This window comes from Rhinolophus ferrumequinum, chromosome 26, assembly GCF_004115265.2.
Source record: "Rhinolophus ferrumequinum isolate MPI-CBG mRhiFer1 chromosome 26, mRhiFer1_v1.p, whole genome shotgun sequence".
NCBI classification, from domain to species: domain Eukaryota; kingdom Metazoa; phylum Chordata; class Mammalia; order Chiroptera; family Rhinolophidae; genus Rhinolophus; species Rhinolophus ferrumequinum.
The window spans coordinates 8,212,633-8,235,127 of NC_046309.1; the positions used below are offsets into that span (position 1 = coordinate 8,212,633).

Below are 22,495 nucleotides of genomic sequence, written 5' to 3' on the forward strand. Positions count from 1 at the left end.
TCTCCAACCTACCCTATTTCCGTGCTGTGAACCCACCACTGGGCTTTAATTCTCTCAGTTTTCATGGCCGAAGTCCTATTACTAGTCCTGACAGCTGCGTAATAGGCAGGTGGACATAATGAAAATTCCCATCAGCCTAGGCCGGTTATTCCAATGATTTCATTGTACATTTGGGAAGGCCTTCCTCACAGAAAAGTACCCACAATGAACTGAACGTGAAAGCTCGTACAGTCATGCTACCCCAAGCTCCCCACACTGCAGCCCTGGAGCCGCCCTGTGCCAGAGGCAGGTGTGTGGGCCGCGGCCGCCTCACTTACTGTCTCATAGTCGTACCAGATGGCGTCTGGTATGTATGCTTTCACTCGGTCCACACCCTAGGGAAACAACAATGAGCAACAACGTCAGAAAACCCCTTTCCCGTTTACACAGGAACTCCACACGTGGCTGCCTGTGCAGATCTCAACAATCCTGAGGAAGGCTGGGAGCCTCCCCTCCTACAAGCAGGAACTCAGATACTCAGACAGGTTGGGCAGTTTCCCAAGTTTGTTTTGCTTCGAGGCTCCGGACCTTCCTAAGAAAAGCAGAGACGATGTGCATGAACTGAGTTACCTGTGTAATCTGACAGGTGGGCAGAGACTGGAACTGTCAGGCACCCAGGAGAGCCTTCCAGCACGACCCCTTGCTGGTTAGCAGGACTTGCCATGAGATGGTGTGGTGTAAACACCAGCTTCACGAGTAGGTTGGCAAATTTTCATGTTTCTAAACTAATCGCCACAAAACAGACCCTTGCCCTCCCTCCCCCACACTCCTCCCCTCACCCCTGCCCCAAATCACACTCAGGGAGGGTACTGCGGTCCCTGATCCATGGACACCCTTACCCAGCACTCCTCTCTCCCTCGTTGCTCTGCCCCCCACCTCTTCTCTCTGTCTAACCCCAAGAGCATATCCTGTTCGGTCAAAGGGAAACACGCACAGATGGCCAACCCAAGGCCTCTGGAGCCCTGTCCATGTTCACACGCTTCAGGGAGAAGCCTTTGACGTAATCTTGCCAAATGGAAACTGTTTGCCTTGGGGAGGCAGAGGGTCCAAGAATCATGAGTTTTCTAATTTCTAAACTTTCATGATCTCTCCCTCATTTATATTCATGTTTATATTTAAATGCAGCCAAAGAGACCCAGGCCTCAGCGTGTAGAGCCAGGAGAACAAGGGTGATATCCCACCCCATTGTTTAGATTATAAACACACTTCATAAAGAACAGGCGTGATGAGGAGTCCAGGCCCCCATAAGAACTGCTCGTGCACCTCCCAGGTAGCTGGGTCCTGGTAGAACCTGGAAAACAGAGAGGCAGGTGAAGGCTCCATACGGGAGAGCAGTACATTGTATGGCAGCGAGGTCCTAATGAACCTTGTTACTACGAAGAAGGACAGTGAAATTACGACGTTAAGGGGAGGCTTTGCAGGTCAGGAAACTTACTCATGGACCAGAGGCCTCGCTACAGTCTCGCCATAGATATGGGCGCGGTAGAAAAGGGTGTAGAGATAGGGCAGCAGGGTGTAGCGGATGTTCAGATAATGTCGGGAGGAAATCAGCAGCTGAGAGTTTTCACCAAAGGCAGCAGGGTCCTGGTCCTACATGGGAACAGAAGCAATTACTAAATATTTCCATCGTATTTGAAAAGTTCTGTTCTGACAAGAAGTTTTCTCAGATGAAAGCAGCTATGTTTTCCACCTGTCAAAGCATTTCCAGAACTGAAAGGATCTTGGGCCTAACTCCTTAAATTTATAGATGAGAAAACCAGGTCAAACATTACATGACTTTCCCAATGTAAAATTGCAAGCAAGTGGCAGAGTTGAAATTGAACACATCTTCTAATACAGATCCATGGCAGCCTCGGGGTGATAAAGGAACCCACAGAGATCACCAAGGAGACAAAGGGACTATAGGGGGCCCTGCTCCCCCCAGAGCTGTTCCAATTTATTTTATATATTGAGGTTTCTCATAATACTTCATTTGGCAACTAATAATAAAGTTGTACTACTACAAAAAAAGAATTTGAAACCCATATCCATACATTGGTATAATCCATCATGATCTATGATCCATCTTTTCCTTTCCATGCACTTTTATGACTTGTGTCTAGTTTATAATATTTTCACCATCAAATTTGTTTTATTTTCTCTATTCCAAAGACAGTGACCTCTATTTGTTCTTCAATACACAAAGTGAAAAAAAATCACAAAGACAGTTTTTAGCAGATTTCATCCAAGAGCAAAGAAACAGCCCTTTAGAAGGGTAATCTAATTTTCTTAGGACCCAGGAACCAAACTTTTTATTCAATGATGGACACTCACTTTGTTCATTTTCCTTGTACTTGGAAAGATGCGACATATATGTACATCATATTTAGACTTGTCATCCTGTACTGTCTCACCGGGACTAATTTTAGAAAAAAATGATCTGAATGTATTCTTTTCTTTTGTTCCCTAAGTAGCCCATTTTTCCATTTCAAATAGAACAACACCGTGAGACCAATCTATGCCTCCAATGCAGGGTTCAATGAAAATCCTGTGGCCAAACACCAAAGAAAATACCATTCAACAGTCTCCATCACTCTGATCTCCAACTGAAAAAATCTAGAGCAGCACAATCTACTCTGGTGGTCACGTGCCAGATGGGGCTAGTAAACACTTAAAATGTGGTTAGTAAGACTGAGGAACGGAACTTGTCATTACATTTAATTGTAATTAATTCAAATAGAAACCTAAAAACTGAACTGATGTAAAATAGTTTTTCTATTAAACATAATTTTATTGTTTTGGTAGGATTACATGTCACTCCACCTGCTGAAAATTTAGCTTCCAAATGAAGATGTACTGTAAGCGTAAAATGCAGCCTGAATTTTGAAGACTTAGTATAAAGAAAAGAATATAAAATAGTTCATTATTAATATTTTTGCATTAAACACAGGTTGAATTCATAATGTTGAAGGTATATTGAGTTACCTAAAATATATTAAAAAGAATTGCTCCTGTTTCTTTTCACTTTTTAAATGTACAGTTAAGCACCCACATGTGGCTCATTATCTTTCTGTTGGTCCGCAGGAGTTTAGAGGAGAAAAACAAGCACCGTAACCTAGCAGCCTGCGTGATCTGAAAGCTCTTATCTGTGTGAGTCCTTCTAGACCTTTTCTTCAGGAAGAGCACCCGCCCTCCCTGCTCCCAGCCACCTGCTTAGAACTCAGAAACGCTGGTTTATCTAGATCACAAATGGCTGGGAGAGTCCAGGGATCAAACACTTTGAGGATCCGACTGCGAATCTTTCCCAGGTTAGAGACATTGACAATTGGACAACGTCAAGAACTAGAGCAAAAATGATTGTCAGGAAGGTACTCTAATGAACCCATTAAGAGGCAAACCACTCAATTTGAAACATCCCAGTTGCAGATTACTTCATTAAAAGAAAGGGCATTCCACTTTACTTGCTCCTGCCGTCCCTAAACATCTCCCTGAGAGGGACTTTCAACCCATTTTATATACTCGCCCATCAAAAATGTGATTTTGTATAGAAGAGGAGAGAGATGGGATGAGTTATGAGAAATAGTGGGGAGTGGTCTCCCAAACCACTTAAAGAAAGACAGAATGTAGTAACAAGGTGAAAATTATTTTCAGGTCACTGGCCTGCCCCTCCCATATCTAGGAGTGGTTTCCCTTACATTAACCAAAGTAAGATACCAGTGGACTCCAATTGTCCCATCTTAGATTAGGTGGTAACAGAAGTGATAGCAGCACCATAGAAACTTTAATAACCCTTCTCACCTTTGCTGTTGAGTTTCCAACAATAAAACCATTATATCATCTATATCTGTATCTATATCTATATCTATATCTATATCATCTATCTATCTATTTATCTATCTACCCTTTTCCACACACCTTTACCCCAGTATCCTGCTTTTTAGGTCTATCACCCAAAATGTATCTATTCTGCTCCTGCACTTAGGGCCAGCCTGGAGGAGTTTCTTCAACCCCTCTTTGAAAACAAGTAGATCAGATAATCCCAGAAGTTCTCAGCACTTCTATTGGGGACCTTACCCTGAACCCAGGCCCATTGTGATTCCTTGATAGTGGATAAAATGCTCCAAGCTGCATCCATCTTCTGCAGAGTTCCTCTGTGACATTTAGTGAATAACCACAGATGTTGGCACCAACCTGGAGAATTAGCGCACATATAAGCACAGTGATCAGGGAGGGAGGAGAAAGTGTTGACTGTATACCGACGTGATAAGGGAAAAGAGAATCTCTCTTATTTCCATCATTCCATGACTAAAGAGGCCCTAGGCTTTCAGGGAAAAGTCCCAGCCAAGGGGGAGACAGAAACAAGTGTGCGTCATGGATAGATGAGAGGAAGACTGATTGCTATATCCAGGGCTCACCCTCACTATTAGGTTCCCAATTTCATACTTTGCTATTCACTGGTGCTCTGCTGATGGAATTTTTCTGTGATTCTAATACATTTTACTTACGGTTCTCTTTCCTAAGCTCAGAGATCTCCTGGATGACAACCCAATGATGAAGTGTTACCATCTTATCTTCAGAAGGCAGCTCACACCACACATAAAAATGGATTGTTCCAATACATATCACAGAGAGACATGTGCTCCTTTGTTTTCAGACACCTCAAAGACTGATCATGGAAAGAATGTCAAAGGACCAAGCTTGAAAGCTCCCTGGTTGACAGCGAAACTCACCATGGGGATGCCAAACAGATTGAACTCAAGGATACTCGGGATGGACCATCGGAGATCATCCCATGTGGCTGCGTTGTCTCCCAACCAATGAGCAGCAAATTTGCCAGATCCAGCAAAAGTAGAACGGGATAAGATGAAGTTCCTCTTATTGTGGAAGATCTGCTTCAAGGCCCTGAAAAGGGACACAGTCAACTGAACGTAAAGTGAGCTGGGGATGTCTAGGACTTCCCTATACCAAGGGCAGCAATGGGCTTTCCAACCAGAAGAAAACAGCAGGTGTCATCAACCAGGTGAGCAAACCAGATTAGTATTTTCAAGAGTTTCTTTCTCACATCTGGGTAAGGTTTCAGACCTCCCATAAGATGGTGCAAACCTCTCCAGTCCAGCTCCCCAAGGAATTTCTCTAGGCTCCTGTCCTCCTGACTGTGTTTTCTCCATCTTGTTGGATCTGGTTGTGCTCTGGCTCTTTGGTCGACAATACATTGGAACCATGGGATCTTGGCTCGATCGCCTTCCTCTAGAAAAGGTGTTTCCAATGTCCTTTGGCTCCATGCCTTGCTGCCCACTCACAATCCTGTTTAGCACAATACTAGCTCAGGTGGGAACCCTGTCCCTGCTGTTTGCCTTAGAGGAGAGTTTGTATACCAGCGGGGACTCTGGGTAGCTGGGTTCCTCTGAAGTTTCACAACTTATTGTCAGCAATTCCCAGTGTTAGCAAATCTTCATCTAGGCAAACCCATATTAATTGAAATGAATCAGTCTCCAAAGATGACACATGATACTCTTTACGAAGTTAAAAGCAATTAAAATAGAAAATATTATTTTCATTATATTATCTATAAAATAGTACATATCAAAAAAGCTGTATGGAAAGGAAAGGGAAGGGACTCAGAAAGGATGGGGGTGGAGGGTACGGTGGGATAACCGACAATTAGATGTAGGCTATTTTCCTAGCTGTTACTTAGAACATTCTTTTTGCATTGGAACTTCACCGAAATACCTCTCCTTGCCTTCTTCCACGCTCAACAGTTCACGCCTTCCTTTAGTGTTCTCAAATGGAACAATAATGCAACTACAGGATGGTAATACCTGAGCCACTATTGCTTCTAGGTCTTTGCAGGCAAGCTCTTCTATCTTTCCTTCCAGTACGTGGTCTTGGACAAGCGTACCACCAGGCACTGGACAATTCCTCACTACCACTGCCCCCAATACCTCCCCTCTCCGTATTGCCTCAGGGTGTTACGGGGCGTGTGTAAACGCAATGCACAGGGACTTAAATGGACAGAAGGGAGAAAATTCTGAAGTAGAACACTGGTTAGAGGAAGTCAAGTGCTCCATTCTGACAACTGAATGGCCAGAAACAGGGGGTTGAATGGAGGAGAGGACTCATTCTCCAACTCCTCTCCTTATTTCTCCTTGATTTAGACTAGCAGATGGTTTCTTTTATTCCCATTGGCTGGAGAGTTTACTGCACTCTGCAATCATCAGTCGTGCAAGAAACACACTCAGGTTATATAAAGTGAAAGCGAAATAGGGATGAAGTTATCTGAGTTTACAGTTTAGAGTCAGGCCATATGGTAACATGGATTAGATAACAGTCTGGTTTTTTTTTACAGCTTAGAGGAAAAATAATATTCAGAGGTCCTTAAGTCTCTATTTTGCATCTCTCAGGTTTGGCCTATTTATGGTCTTGATCTCTGAGAGGATCTGTTCTCTTTCTGCTTTCAGCCCAGACGGAAGTGAATTTCATTCTCTGGGTAGACCAGTAACCCCTGTCCCCAAACCATATTTTCAGCTAAGGCTGAGCCAAATATTCATCAGATCTATGACTTCAATTCTCCTGATGGCCAGTTCCTATTCGATGAATATCTTATCTGTTTTTTTAACCAACTCTGCCTGATGCCCAAAGGCCAAGTTCCACATATCTCCACTGTTTTCTGGGAACGCAGACCTTTTAACTATTAACCATAGCTGTAAGAACATATTAACCAACCCCATCATGATTTTACAGCAGTTTTATCATATAGAGACACTAGCAATAGAGAGATTTGAAACTCTCCCTCCTCCTGCCCTACCTGCTCCTTCTTTTTCACCCTGGTCACTTATCCACTCTCCCACCCACCCCCACCTTCCATACTTAGATAGAAGCATCTAAGAGTCACAATAGATCAGAACAAGAAATGAATGTGGGAAACATCAATCCAAGTCTCTCATTTCAAAGATGATGGAAGTGAGTCTTATTCACCCTGTGAATTTCCCAGGAAAAATAAAATGAGATAGAAAGAAGTCAGAAAAGAGAAGATCACAAAATAAGACATGTTGAAGCTCTTCTTTTAATGAAATAAAAAAACTTGCATTTACTGGCCAAGGGCTCTCTCACCTGGATATCCAGCATACTATTAAGTCATGATGGCAAAATGGTGCTGGAAAACAAAATAAGCACCATCTCTGCCTCTCATTCATCAGATCCCCTGTGGGCCTACCTTGCCCTTCTCGTTTTTCTCAATCCAGGCATTTGCTCAACAAACAGTGTTTAATACACACGCTATTCCTCAGGCTAAGTATACAAGGGTTACTGTGTCCTCAGGGAACTTACAGTCCAGAAAGACAAAAAAGCAAATATTTAAAAATTATCATGCAAGGTGTTTGCATAATAAGCACACTGCAATATCAATAAAGGTAGTGCAAATAAAGGGGAAGATCATCTTTTCCTAGGACTGTCAGGAGGTTTTCCAGAATTAACATCTGAGGTGAGGTTTTCAAGGTAAATGCATGTTTTCAAAATGGACAGGGCGGGGGTGGGCACGCCATACAGAGAAGACAACACATGCAAAGACGTGGGAGAATGAAACAGCATTGCAATGTGGGCACAACAGCAGTTATAAAATATGAGGAGCGGCAACGATGAAAGAAAAATCCTCAGAAAGGGTTTAGTTATGAAGTACCTTACAATTTTGTGAGGGTGACTGGATTTTATTGTATAGAAAATACCAAGCCACAGATCATTGTTCACTGGGGATAGAAATGAGCAGACGTGTGATTCAGAAAGATCCCTTTGACAGCAGTACAGAGCAGCGCTTTTGAAACAATAACATGCATTCAATATACCCAGGGATCTTGTAAAAATGCACATTCTGATTTCCAAGGTCTCGTGTGAGGCCCCAAGATGCGACATTTCTAGTATGTTTCCAGATGAAGCTGATGGTGCTGGTCCTTGGACCACACTGAGAAGCAAGAGTAGAGGACAGATTAATGGGAGATAAAGCTAAAGTCCGGGAAGGGAGACTACACACGGGACTAAGGTAAGCTCTGCATGAGCGATGATGATGACCTTTAAGAAGTGGGGACAAAAGGCAACAGTCATAGAAGTGCTTTAGAATCAAAAGGATCGAAGACTGATTGTAAGTGAGGGTGTGACGGAAAACAAGAACTCAAGGATGATACCAAGTTTCTCACTTGGAAGTCTAGGAGATAAGGATGCTGTCATACCAATCAAGACAGGGAATTTAACAGTTTCAAACGTGATTAGCCAGACTGGAGGCTGGGCAGAAACACGTCACAGAGTAAGGTGCATGGTATTAGAAGCACTATAAGACATCCAAGTAGAGAAGGTCAGAGGGCAGTTTTGGACATTGGGCTCTGAAAAATAAGGAGAGATCTACGCTAGAAATACAGATTTTAAAATTATCAGAATAAATTACAGAAATACCTGAAAAGGAATAAATTACCTATGCGTTGGCAGAAAATGTAAAAAGAAGCCTGAAGAGGGACCCCTAAGACTTATCAATAGTGGGAATAGATGAAAAAGATCCAGATACACGGAGGGTGAGAAGGGACAGCTGGGAAGAGAGCAGGAGTGACAGGAGAGGGTGGTGTCTCAGAACCAAAGGAGCCAAATGCAAAGAGGTGGTCAGTGAAGTCAAATAAAAGAAGGACTGAGAAAAGTAGCATAAAGTCCCATCAAAGTCTCACTGCCGCTAATCCCCGCTATGGAGTTCTAGAAACACCAGAACAAAAGGAAACAAGCAGAGAAAGTCTAAGACATTCTTTCCTAAGCCACTGGAAGGTCCCCAACAAATCTTCGAGTACTTTAGTTTCCCTGTCTGTTTTGCAAATTTAAAATCAAAATCTTCGTAAGCTTAGTCCCAAATTTCTTGCTCTTTTAGGTATAACGATTATATTTTACCAAGGAAGGAACGTGGTGGGGTAAGTTTGCAGGAAGCTATTCCTCAATTTACAAAGTTATCAGCAAAAAAATCCATGTGACAAAGTATGAAAAGGACTGAATACTTTGCAGGAAATATCTGTTGCTTTGTCACACTTTCATAATGAGTGATGGTGGTGGTGGTGATGGTGTATGTCTTGGGAGACACACAGGGGAGACACACAGGGGACAAGTGAGAGGGAAACTGGGGCAGGCAATGAAGAGGAAAGCTAGGAGGGTGTGGTATAAATTGCCAGATAAATACAGGACACTCAGGTACACTTGAATTTCATGTAAACAATGGATAATTTTTAATATAAGTATGTCCATTGCAAACTTAACTGGGGGTCCTGTATTTTTTATTTGCTAAATCAGACAACCCTAGTGTGATAACCATAGCACATTCGGTAATGTGCCAAGCAAGGGCTGACTTCTAATTGGGGGAGTGGGTTGTCTAAATACCTTGCTCATTCTTGCCTGCTAGTATCCTTAAAACCATTAGGTTCCTTATTCACAAATCAATCAAAAATAATCCTGCACAAGACCAAGGTATCAGATGAGAAGACCTCTTACATAGCCTGTAAGATCTGAGTTTCTAGATCCCGATAATTACAAAACATATTTGAAAAATATGCATAGAGATGACAAGAGAAACCTTCCATTTACCAGCTCCCCAAATCTAGAATTAGGGAGAAAACCAAGTGCTTACGAGTCTGTGGCTCTTGCCATAAAGTAGCCGTACAAGCTGTGGACATCATAATGAAAGCTCCAATAAAACTCGGCATCCATGCAGAGGGTTCCTGCAAAAAGCATGCGGTCCAGAATGCCTGTGGGGAAATAACCATCAGTGAGGCACTTCCCTCTCTGCCAATTCTAACAAAAATAACCACCCAGTCATTTGCTTCCTGGTTCCTGTACCTTCCCCACCAATCTCCACTTGACAAAAATCCTTTCCAGATTTTAAATTCTATCCTACAAGCCACCTCCTCCCTGGGGCCTACACTGACCCCTCACTGAGATAAATCATTAAAATTAATTTGCATTCCTTGAGCTCACAAAGGATGGTGTTGAGCGGAGGCAACCCAGAAACAACTCAGAGCAATGGGAAGTTGCTCTGAGATGGAATATAAACACAGTACACACATATAGCTACCTACATTTAATCAAGGAGAATTGAGTGAATACAGATATGAGGGCAGTGGAAAGGGAACATATTCACTCAGATCACAAGCATTCACACCTCAGTTATGCTTTTTTTATTTTTTAAATGAGAAATGATATTTAGGTAGCTTCATGAAAACAGCTCCTTCCTCTAAAAATCGCCATTATTACTGTATTACCCCTTTCTCATGCCTAAAATGCTCCACATTTTCTGTCTTGTGGCCTGCCATTTTGTTCTGCCCCTTCCTCTCTTTGTAGACCGACAACTGGGGGCCATATCTGCCCTCCCTCATGAAGCCTTGCCTCTTCACAGAAACTCAGTCTGAGGCACAATTCTAGAGAATGGTAGAATCACGGAAGACTCAGGTTGAGTTTTTCCCACCAGCCCAATAGAATAAGCGTGTGGAATGAGAAATTAGGTTTAATTATAAAACATAAAGAAAATAATATTTCTGGCACAGCTCACTTTGTGAACTGAGATTCACAATCACTTCAGTGAAAGGAAAGGACACTAAGATTTTTCCACCGGCAAAGGTAATTTATTTAAGTCTTTCTCATGCTAATGTGTGCTACCTAATACTGAAAAGGTGAAAAACAGGTCAGCAATGAGGCAAAGCAGCAGGTCATATGTAGGTAGACAAAATGTTTGCTGGGTGGTAAGGAATAGGGTGTATGCCAGAGGCAGGCAGAAAGTGAGGAAATTGCAGTGTGCCGTAGAAAAAAAAGATTAGTTTTGGCTAAGAAGAAGATTAAGAGATTAAAAGGGAAACCTGATAAACTGATCCACAGTGAAAAACATAGGGGGAACATAATCTGAGCTGAGAAGAATAACAGAAGAATAACCATAGATTTTGCAAGTTAATTGGTTTGAAGTCAAAATTCTTTCTAAAAAGTTTTCCACTCCTTCAGTAACCAAAAGGGGTAAAGAAATGACTAAGGCTTGGCCCAAGGAAGCAAGTGAAGTGGACAAACTGGAAGAAACTGGCTGAGTCTAGACAGATGCTCACCAAGCCTGTGCCTTCTTCCTGGGAGTAGAGATTATATTTCACATTTTTCCTGGAAGTTTAGCTAAGACTATGTGATTGGACTCTGGTCAAAGAAATGTGAGCAAATTGAAAACAACCCAGTTCCAGTCCTGTCCATAAAGCTCCCTCTACTTTCTCTCTCCTTCACCTAGGAAGCTAGAAACAAGGGACTCCGAGATGAGAGAATCAGGCAATGGAAATAACTAGATCCCTGAGTCACTGTTTGGATGAGAGCCATGCTCCTCACACTGGAGTATTATATGAGCAAAAAACAAACTTTTATTGTGTTAATCCACTGAGACGTTGGTGTTCATTTGTTTCCACAAACACTATATTCTTTCCCAAACACACACACATTCTTTCAAAATCAGGGACTGGAAAACTGACTGACTAGAAATGGGATTTATAACTAAGAAGAACTAACAGGAACCACTGATGCTTTAAATTATCAGTAATGAGATAAACAAATACACCAAAAAAGTTAATAGAATTACAGATTTAGTCCAACAGAAATAGTTTGTATTTCCGATATTCTGATATTCTCATAAAGTTTAAAATTGAACCATGCATATAAGAGGTTTGGAGGAAGTGAACAGGATGGAAGAATGTAGTACTAGAGAAAGGAGACACAACCTCTCTATCCCAAGGAGGTGTGACCTTCACCACACACTTGCCCTTGGATTATAATGGCAAAAAGGTGGTCAGAGACCAAACAAAGCAGCAAGGTCTCCAGTAGAGGAGTGGTCAGAGGGTTGGGGTGGGGGCGTCCCTTGAACTGGGAAGTGAAATTGCTTTTGGCCACACTGAGTTCCACTGAGGTTCTTTTAAACATGGCTCATGTCTACATCATTCGCAAACAGATGAAAACTTACGAGGAGTGAAAGGAGGATAGTTCAAACTGTTTTCTTCACATCGATGATCAGAATTTGGGTAAAAGTTCGATATTTCATCCATGTCCTTCAGAGACACAAAGTATACAAATGGAAAATGTTGCTGACATACAGTTAGTTGTTGAGGAAAGTTTACTGAACTAGAAGCCAGACATCTGGGGTCTCTTACTAACTGATTTTGGGATATTAAGTAATCTTCCTAAATTTTCTTGACCTCTGTTTCATCTTTTAGATTTGATTGTATCTAAGATGCCTTCCAACTCTAAACGATATCAGGCACATTTTATGTTTTATACATTGATTTCAATCATTTAATTAAGAAATACCAAGGGCTGAATCTTACCTTATTAAGTTATGCTTTTATTGTTGCTGATATTGTTTCAGTATTGTTTTAAAGAACCTAACATAGGATAATATTCTATTTTATAATGTCCTTTTTTAAAATTCTACTCAATGTGAGGCAAGAAGAAGATATAATTGAGATAAAATCCATTTTCTTAAAATATATTAAAAATAGCTGATGCATGATCCTGCTAACAAATAAATTTTCAAATTTCAAAATAATTTCCCCATCTGTATCCTCTAAAAAATAAAAGGGCTCATTAAATTCTTCTCTAATGATTAAGTTTAAATTTAATGAATCATTGTTACAAATAATAGCAACTGTAGTTTCTGATAAAACAGTATTTTTAAGCTGAAAGACAGTTAATGGAAGAAAAAGATGAGACTAAGAGAAAGCAAAAGACTTTCTCAAAAAGAAATAACCAGTTGGGGGTAGATTGAGAATTAAAATCCAGAGTTTTGAGGGGTCTAATTTATTGCATACAAGTTCAGCATTATGTAAAAGGATTTTAAATACCGCTATGTGAAACTATTTTATTACCGCTTGGGATCAAAGTTTATTTCAAAACTTGAACTATCCATTTCCAAAAGAACTTTGATCTTGGAATAACAACTTACAATCCACACTCCATCAAACTCCAGAGTTTTATGAAACATTTTGAACTCTTCTGTCCACCACTGAGTACAGACTGGGTTCATGAAATCAGGAAAGACGACGTTGGATGTGTTGGAAGGCCCCTGAAGAGCAAAGAAAAAGAAGGCGGCTGTGGCTGTTACTTTGTTCAATGGTTTACTCATGCATTTATTGCTGGCTACCATTTCTTCTCCTAGAAGTCCCATGGATCTTGTCATTTTCGAATCAAAATCTGTGACTCTCCCCTCCAAAACTAAACGGTAACATAGAGGCAAAGAACCAATGGGAGAAAAGAGAAATGAAAAACGACCGATTCTATAGTTAAGAGGCCATCTTTTTTTTCCTATGATTAAAAGAAAAGTACAATTTCAGTATGTCAGGCCAATTGGGAGAAGAACTATTTAAAATACTGGAAAGTCTAACTAGATAAGGTTTAGAAGCGGATGATTGAATTTTGATTGAATTTGTTTAATGTGTTGTTAATCAAAGGTCATTTAAAACCCGCTTTGAATAATGCTGTTTATAAATAATATGTTGTTTTTTGGCATATGAACAAATCTTTTTTAAATGGTTAAATGAATTTTGTGCTACTTACTCAAATCAAATATTTCTTAGTCTACCTTCTCTTCCTATGTATTCCTACCGAAGATTAGCTTTTAACATTTTCCACAAATAGCACAAAGATATAACCATAGCTAAATTACTGAAAATTCTGAATTGATGGAATACAAGCTTTTGTGCACACATTCTTGCTTATTTTCCCAAAAATGTCATAGGTTGTCATTTAGGGACAACTTTACACTCAGGGAATATAATGAATATCTTATGTTAGCTGATCTTATTTAGTTACCCATCTATCATCTCCTGATTCTTTGTTTTAGGTGATGGGGCATCAAAGAATAATCAGAGGTAATAATCAAGCTCAGAAACAGATGATGTGGCAAAGGAATCACCTACACCATCATGCTACCCGGAGCAGGCCTAGGAAACTTCATTCTAACCAAATTCCTTTCTAATTAACCCACACCACACCTACTACTACCTCTGCCAACACGTAAGATCAAATGATTCATGTTAGCTACTGGTCAATGAAGCTATTAATAATTATCTAATTACATTTCTGTGCTTATATGTCAATTCCTAATTATATACCACTCAGGACTACTGACAGTGACTCACAGGTCTGGATAATCTACTTTCTGGATAAACAATTTTTATGTGACCACGGCCTCTGAGTTTGTAGGTGCATATAAATACCGGTCTGGCTGATGTTTTAGAAATTCATTTCGAACAGAACAGTAAACACAAAGAATTACTTTGGAAAAGGAAGGAAATGTCTCTGCGGTTTCACGAAGGGTTAGAATCAATGAAAAAGAAAGTAAATAGAATCAAGTATTGTAGACAAAATCAATGATGGGAATTCAGTGAGCGGGTATGGAAGGGGTACCAATAACCCTAAAGAGACAAGTTTTGCACAGTAAACTGCCCCGGAGCGAGAAGAATTGCAGCCACACGAACTTTTAGATGAAGTACCAGTTTTAGTAAATCTCCCTCTAATCCAGTCATCTAGGGCTGACCCTACACCTCCTAGGAAGACAAGGTTGCCTACATGATTTGATGTAAAATACCCTCAAAGGCTCAGCTGCCCTGAAATCAGGTTCCCAAGCAGCCTACTCCAGTGCCAGAAATGGCTACCTTAGAATAAAGGCTGGGCTCTCTCTATTCATCTTGTAAATTAAAAATATACTGGCTGAGATAGAATTCCCAACAGCCTCTGAGCATCTTGCTATATTTTCACAGTTGAATTTATTGTCTTGGGAAAGAGATAGAAATTGTGAGGTGGGAGGACTTTAAGAATAAATGAACTCTCTTCTAATAATATATTGCTTCTCATATATCAGCATTATTAGAGGGCTAGGAGCTAGCTTTTTAGAGACTAGATCTTAATTATTCCCACTGCAAAAAAAGAAATGAAAGTTATGTGACGTGTTAGAGACGCCATCACTATAATGGCAACCATATTACAATATATAAATGTATCGAATTGACATAGTGCATACCTCAAATTTACACAATGTTATATGTCAAATATATTTCAATTAAAAAATGAATAAATCCTTCTAAATTTTAAACACTCTACTATTACATCTACTGGTTTAAAAATAATAACAGAAATCTCTAAAGCCATGAAAACAGTAATGATACCATAACTTACCTTCCACCGGTCTTCATACCAAAAGTACAAATTTCCCCAAATGACTATAGTTTACTCTGATTTTTTTGAGAAATTACCTGCTCCATGAAAAAACCGTTGTCCCTGAAAATCCATACTCTCTTTTTATTTCCATTCACATAGGTTCTGTTCTCAGGATCACTTAAAATGCCAGGATGCTAATAAAGAAATAAGATATTGTTTTTATAAATTTCTTTTACATTTTTAAAGGGAATACTAGGCAACAGAATAAGTGTTTGAACATACCATAACAATGACATATTTTAGTCCATGTTCCTGTAAGCTCTTGGTAAAATTTGGGAGACCTCCGTAATCATTTGTGTTAATAGTGAAATCCTTCTTTCCATCCATGTAGTCTATATCAGAATACTGGACATCCTGGAAGACAGTGCAGGCCAATTAGAACCTAGGAAATATCACCGGGCAGATAACTAGTTCTTGATCATTAAAACTGAAGTCATATTTCTTAATGATTCTGGAACTTCCGGGACATGGCTATTTCCAAGGCGTAACTACGCCCTTTTTGAAAGATGCAGGCGCCCTTAGATTGCAGTTTTATCTCTTTGCTCTGACAGATACGTGTCATACGGTTTTGGGAGGGACCTGAGGGTAGGGACTGTGTCTTATTCATCCCCGTAATTTGACGGCTTGGATGCTTGACATAGAACAGGTGCTCTGTAAATGTTTGTCCAAATGAGTCCATTAGTAATGTTAGAATGACGTACTAACCTGGACCCTAAATATCATGCTAGAATATATCATAATAGGAGAAAACAGTCTTCTTGCTTTATAGAACCTCTAGGGTAGTAATTAATCATGGCAAATGGCAAAAAGATGGAGTTTTAATTCACCAAACTCTCCTGCATACATTATTTTTGTGTTTTCATACCAGCCTGTGTGGAGCAGGTGTTCTTCTTAGTGAGATGATTGACATGTGAAGGGGCTAAGTGACATTTCCCAAGGTCATGTGCATGAGCGGGTGTGGGGTCACTTGAGGCTTTGGTGACAGACCCTTCAACTCCCGGTGCTCTTCTGTTCCAATCTGCCACATACGTTCAAGACATATGAAGGTCTTCTAGGTACGTATTCCTCTCATGCATGAGAGGCTCTAGGTTACAGGCCCGGAGGAAGGAGTGGCCTGTGGCCTGTGGCCTGTTGCCATGGTAGCACCATCTGTTCTCATACTGGGCAGTCACTTAGGATCCAGGTGTCCTCCACAGCCACGCGGTGGGAAAGATCGGATCCGTGGACGAGAAGCTCCTTTGTTTCTGAACCAGCAGCTCCTCACAAAAGCCTTTCTCATTGGAGGCATGAGGGTAGATTGAAACCAACATCACACGTAGGCAAAAGGACTACTTTTGAATCCTGGGCCTGCCATTTATTAGGTCGGTGCCAAAGTCATTGCGGTTTTGGCAATTGTTTTTAACCTCTTAAACCGCAATGACTCTTGTACCAATCTAACAGCTAGCTGTGGTGACCTTAGAGAGGTTAATTGACCAAGCAGTGTCTCCATTTCCTCATTTTCAAAATAGCAGTCAATGAGCGTTAGCCATGCATGTGAAAGCACTTTGTAAAATAATAAAGACGTGGCAAGATTTGATCTGATTTCTCCTGGAATTGGGTGTTTGCAGATAGTAGATATGGGAGAAGTCAACGAAATGCATAATTATTTCCTCAGAACGCCCAAACTATACAAAATGGGCATGTTTTCTCACAAGAAAAAGTCATCATCTCCTTGCCTGCCCTCATTTCTATTCTGAGACTGAAAAATCCTGACATCCGGTATTTCCACCCATAGTATCTTTCTTCAGATATCAACCAAATGGATACTTGCATCACAGTTCCAAAGATCTAGCCCAAAATAGTTTTGATAACTTCATCAACCACATGTTACCATCTCCAGAGGGGGACTTTCCAAATAGTATATACTTAATAACTGTCTTTTTACTTACTAATGGACATTGGACATCGTAAATACTACTTTACAACCACGGAGTTTTCAAAATTAGCCGGCTCGATCCGGAAGGATTATACAAGGTCAGTAGGAGAAACTCACTTACTATCACTCATCATTAAATCATCAGCATTTATTAACCATGTTACCCCAGATGTTGCTTCCTCTTACAAAACAGTAGCTAACTTGGATGGAGTTTATCTTATGTGTTATTAGGTTGGTGCAAAAGTAACTGAGGTTTTTGCAATTATTTTTAACCTTTTAAACTGCAATTACTTTTGCATCAATCTAATACATGCTTTACATGTACAGTATAAGGCATTCCTCACTACCAGCCCACCAAAGTAAGACTTACACTCGCATTTTATAAAAGAGGAAGCTGAGACACAGAGGTGGTAATCAATGAGCCCAACATTGCATAGAGCTGGGAAGAGGTAAAGCTAAAATTCAATCATTGCCATCTGACTCCATAAACTGCACTCTTTCCATGATGACATAGATATAATTTCGCACACAAATTTATGCAAGTTGGTGTGTCTATCTATCTATCCATCTGTACTTCTTCCTAATAAATTGACTTCGATGCAAAAAATAATAGAAAATGGTGCATGATAAGAGAAGTTGCAACTTACATATGGGATCCCAGCTTTAAGAGTTCGGTTTACAACCTCTCTCAGTCCCTCGAGGTTACCGTAATCCCTGCGACTAAGCTGGAATCCAAGATTCCAGTAAGAAGGCAGGAATGGTCGTCCAATGAGCTAGAAAGATAAAGTATATAAGCATTCAGAATAAACACTGTTTTAGCACCGTGTCTGACACAGAAAACTTGGTCACCATTTCATTTTTTAAAGTTTTTTAAATTTTTTATTTTTTTATTAGTTTCAGGTGCACAAGACAAAGTAATACTTAGATGTTTATCATTTATGTCCCTCACACTGTGTGAACCCCTCTCCCCCATCCACTATCCCTCTGACATCGCACAGAGCCATTACATTTCCACTGTCTCTATTCCTAATGCTGTACTCCGCTTCTTGTAAGTATATACATACATATATATACATATATATATATATATATATAAAATTATAGTTGGCATTCATTATTGTTCAGCTTCAGGTGTACAGTGCAGTGATCAGGCATCTACATCCTCCCTGAGGTGGTCTCCCAAATGGGACAAGTGTCCATTGGATACCCTACAAAATCTTTACAACATTATTGATTACTTTCCCCAAACTAATTTTCAAAACCCCGTGGCCATCTTGTGGTTACTGACTGTTTTCTACCATTTCATTTTCTGCAAAGTCCCCAGATCTAAAATATCAGAGCCAAGAGCAATCAGCTGGGGTGATTGGCAAAATTCCACAACACACATCTTTCTTTTTAAGTATTAACTGCGTTCCTGACAACTACACCACCAGAAAATAATGGGATTTGCAGAAAATGCTTGACTAAGTGTCTTCTTGGGGGAAATGAAGTTCCATTCATTCACACAATAAGTATTTTCTGAGTGTTTATGACGTGGCAAGGGCTGATGTAGGCACTTGGAGTAAGGCAAACACAGTTCTGCTTTCACAGAGCTTACGGGATATAAATAAATGTCTAACAGGAGTTCATATAGCAGTAATGTGCTAAGGAGAAGGAATAAGGAGTGACAGGATTAAGATGGGGACGGGGGAAGAAATACCAGACTAGGTTTAAAATCCAAGTCTACAAGTTACTCAAACCAACATTGTGAGAAGATGCCAGATAGAGTCCTGTCCAATACATTGTTCCCTGAGGGGCCCCTGTAATCCCGTGTGACAGTCCCCTCAGCAGGGTACTTTCTTTCATGGCCTTGATTTCCCTTCCATACAGTTTATTTGCTCATTAATGGCATTTATTAAAAAGTGTTTCCAATTATTTCAGGCTGTGTCATTTTCTATTTGATTATAACTCTGCTGGCTCCGGGACTATATTTCATGTGCCTTTATGTGTCACCTTGAACGAATCACTTTGCCTTTCCAAACCTGAGTGTTTTCGTCTGTAAAGTAGGACGTTTGGCCAAATGGTGTCTAAAGTTCCTTCCTGTCTTACAGTTTTAGTCAAAAATAAATAGTCCAATTCCTTTTACATCATTTCTTTCCACTAAATTTTTATTTGTTGGATGAAGCAATAAACTTTGCTAATTTGTCACCTCAGATCTTTGGAGTGCTTGCTTGATCATACATGGTTGGAGTATGAGTTCCTTGAACACAGGGCAGCATGTGACTTATTTTTACAATTGCTCAAGCCTTCCACGGTACCTCTCAATAAATGTGCATCAGAAGAAACACACAAGGAATGAAAGACTCAGAATCCCAGCCTTTATCATCCATCGTTTTCTCATAAATGTTATTGTCTCGTGTTACTTTACAACTAGTGCATGTGATAACAGAAATAAATGATGACTATCCAAATCCAAGGCCATACCTCCAGGTATTCCTGAACCACTTGCTCTGGAGTATTTCCCAGGAACACATAAAAGTCAAGGATGCCCCCGATAGTGCGGTAAGTGATTGCAGGAGCAGGCTGAAGGGTGACCTCTGAAAGGATTAAAAGGAGCATTATTAAAATCGCATGCTTGAAAATACACTCTTCTCTAGACTGTAAACACCTGAGCTCCCCCAAACAGTCTCAGGCTCATTTTGAAAGAGATGAAAATTACACATGTTCCTTTTTTGTTTTCAATGATTGCCGAAGTTTATCAAAATATTAAATGAGTAAAGCACCCATTGGTGATTTTTTTTAACAGAAAGAAGATCAAATTGTATTTTAAGCTGGCCATATAAAAATACAAATGTCTAGGATGTGCTAGTGACTTAACATAAAGGAGAAGTTTTTAAAACCTTATTAGATGAGTTTAACTACAATTAAAAATACAAATAATCCCCTATTAGAGCAGCATTAACCCAGAAGCTGGAAGAGGAAGATTCTGGAGTAGGGAAGGGTTGGGCTACGAAAAACAGCCTACAGTTGGAGAGTGTGGTCCACATGGTGAAATCTATAGGTATCTTTAGAAGATGTCCATCAATGGATCCTATTACCTACAGAATATTATGGGACAGATTACATGAAAAGAGAACCCTGAAGCAGTTTTCAACAAAATAGCTTTCAGCATGAACTGGATTTGTAGACAGGTTCATCTACTTTCGGTTTCCAGTGTCTACAGAAGCATAGTAGATCCAAAATGTCTCTGGTCAATAGTGATCTCACCATGAAAGTCGTTTTTTTCTTAAAGCAGCATCCCCAAAACATATCCCTTCCAAGATAAAAAGACGTTTCCTACCCATAGCATTACTGTTCATCAGGAACACCCCAAAAGACGAGCCACTGGTGTCTTCAAGGCACAGGAAGAATGTGTGAGCGCCGTACAGATTAATCATGCCCTGCCAGCAAAAGTGAAGAGAAATAATAGTATATGTTTACAATATTCTTCCTCACCCCAAAAGAAAATAAAAAGCCACACACACCATGGACTTGGTTAACACTTGATGTAGGTTAGTATTGTACCGAAAAGGGATTGGAATGGTAACATCAACTGGCAAATGGATAAACAAAATATGATACAGTCATACAATGGAATACTCTAAGTAATAATAAGAAATACTAATACATGGTACAACGTGAATAAATCTTATATATGCTATACTAAGTGAAAGAAACAGACACAAAAGACCACATATTGCATGATTCCACTACATGAAATGTCCTTAATGTTTTAAAACTGGATTATGATGTAGGTTACACAGCTCAATAAATGTACTGAAATATCACTGCATTGTACATTTAAAACGGGTGAATTTTATGGTGTATAAATTATACCGCAATCAAGCTTTTTTTAAAAAAATTGGAAAATATTTGCAACATAACAAAATGTTAGCAGAAAATGATATTATGAGCAATTCTGAATTTCTTCTTTATACCTAACTGTATTTTCCAATTTTTCTATAGTTAACATATAATAGGTAGTAATAAAGTTTAAAATTAAAAAAAAAGATATTGAGAATGAAAAAATGATATTGAACCTGTCACAGGGCTGTGATGAGAGCACTGATATAAAAAGAGATAATGTGTACAACTGTAAATGATGTAAGAATAGAAGATATTAAGATTATAATACACAAAAAGCATTATGTGATGTCACAAAATTAGCCCTTGGTATAGGGCAATAGTACTGAGTATCCTGGAATTTACATTCCAGGAAAGGAGGAGAAAAAGAATCTGCGTGATATATAAAATAGAGAAGACTAGCAAGTCTATGCAAAAGTAGGCTAGATTTAAAATTATAACCAGGAGGAGTCATGACATCAGCATTTGAATAGAACACAGACTAAGTTAAAAACATTAAAAAGAAAGGAGAGGTGGGAGGGAAGAAAAGAAAGGAAGGAAGGAAGGTGGAAGGAAGGAAGGAAGGAAGGAAGGAAGGAAGGAAGGAAGGAAGGAAGGAAGGAAGGAAAGGAAGGAGGGAGGATGGGAGGGAGGACGGAAGGGATGGAGAGAGGCAGGGGCGAATCCTTCACTACAGGTGAAGTGAGTAGCACTGCCCCAGATCAGCTCTTCTCCCACTGTAATATGCATGGGATTTACTGGTTAAAATGCAGATTCGGATTCAGCAGGTCTGGGCCACGGCCTGAAATTCCGCATTTCTAATACCTCCCATGAAACAGCCAACCCTGCTGTTTCTGGAAACAGAAAGCTGCCCAAAGAGGCATTTTTTTCATCTACAAAGTTCTACTGAGAATGGCTCCTGCTGAAGTTCTCCCCTAGGTACTGCTCAATTATTAAAGACAGACATAGTTAGTTCGCAGGAGTATTTTCTGATGTACATTAGGGTATCACACAGACGTTATATTTTTTTAAAAAGTGACATGTTTTAAAAACTTGATCTATTACAATTGTGAGTTTATAAACCTCCAGAACAAGTATTGTCCAACACAAACAGATCTAAATTGGGCAAAACAATAAATAGCTGTGACTTGTCGGTTACTCTCCTCTCGAGTTGACTCTACTCTGCAGGTGACTTCCTGGAAAGGACAGAAGGCACTCCGTGCTGTGAACAATCAGCGGAGGCGGGGACCTCACCTGGGTGGGGGCGGCATTGCGGGTGAAGATGGGCCAGGTCTTCCAGGCCAGGTTGTGGCGGTACTGCTGGTGCACGTGTTCTCCTAGCCCGTACACGTTGGCGCTGGGCAGCTGGAAAGACAGCTGCAGGTACTGCTGGGCGAACTGGAGGGGCCCGATGCTTGTGTCCAACCTGGGCCACGGGGTAAGAGCGACAGTCAGCAC

At 40.2% G+C, this 22,495-nt stretch overlaps 1 protein-coding gene across 1 annotated transcript in view; it reads right to left on the reverse strand.

Annotated features, from left to right (window-relative positions):
* MGAM2 (maltase-glucoamylase 2 (putative)) overlaps positions 1–22,495 on the reverse strand; it is a 71,838-nt gene that overhangs the window by 38,072 nt on the left and 11,271 nt on the right. The window contains exons 7-20 of the mRNA XM_033098651.1: positions 22,292–22,463; positions 20,496–20,595; positions 19,640–19,752; positions 17,824–17,949; positions 15,484–15,615; positions 15,297–15,395; positions 12,989–13,108; positions 12,011–12,095; positions 9,662–9,779; positions 4,749–4,920; positions 4,093–4,209; positions 1,475–1,629; positions 1,246–1,330; positions 318–374 (exon numbers count right to left, since the gene is read on the reverse strand). Of these exons, the coding sequence (XP_032954542.1) occupies positions 318–374; positions 1,246–1,330; positions 1,475–1,629; positions 4,093–4,209; positions 4,749–4,920; positions 9,662–9,779; positions 12,011–12,095; positions 12,989–13,108; positions 15,297–15,395; positions 15,484–15,615; positions 17,824–17,949; positions 19,640–19,752; positions 20,496–20,595; positions 22,292–22,463 (1,651 nt within the window). The remainder of the gene's footprint in view (positions 1–317; positions 375–1,245; positions 1,331–1,474; positions 1,630–4,092; positions 4,210–4,748; positions 4,921–9,661; positions 9,780–12,010; positions 12,096–12,988; positions 13,109–15,296; positions 15,396–15,483; positions 15,616–17,823; positions 17,950–19,639; positions 19,753–20,495; positions 20,596–22,291; positions 22,464–22,495) is intronic.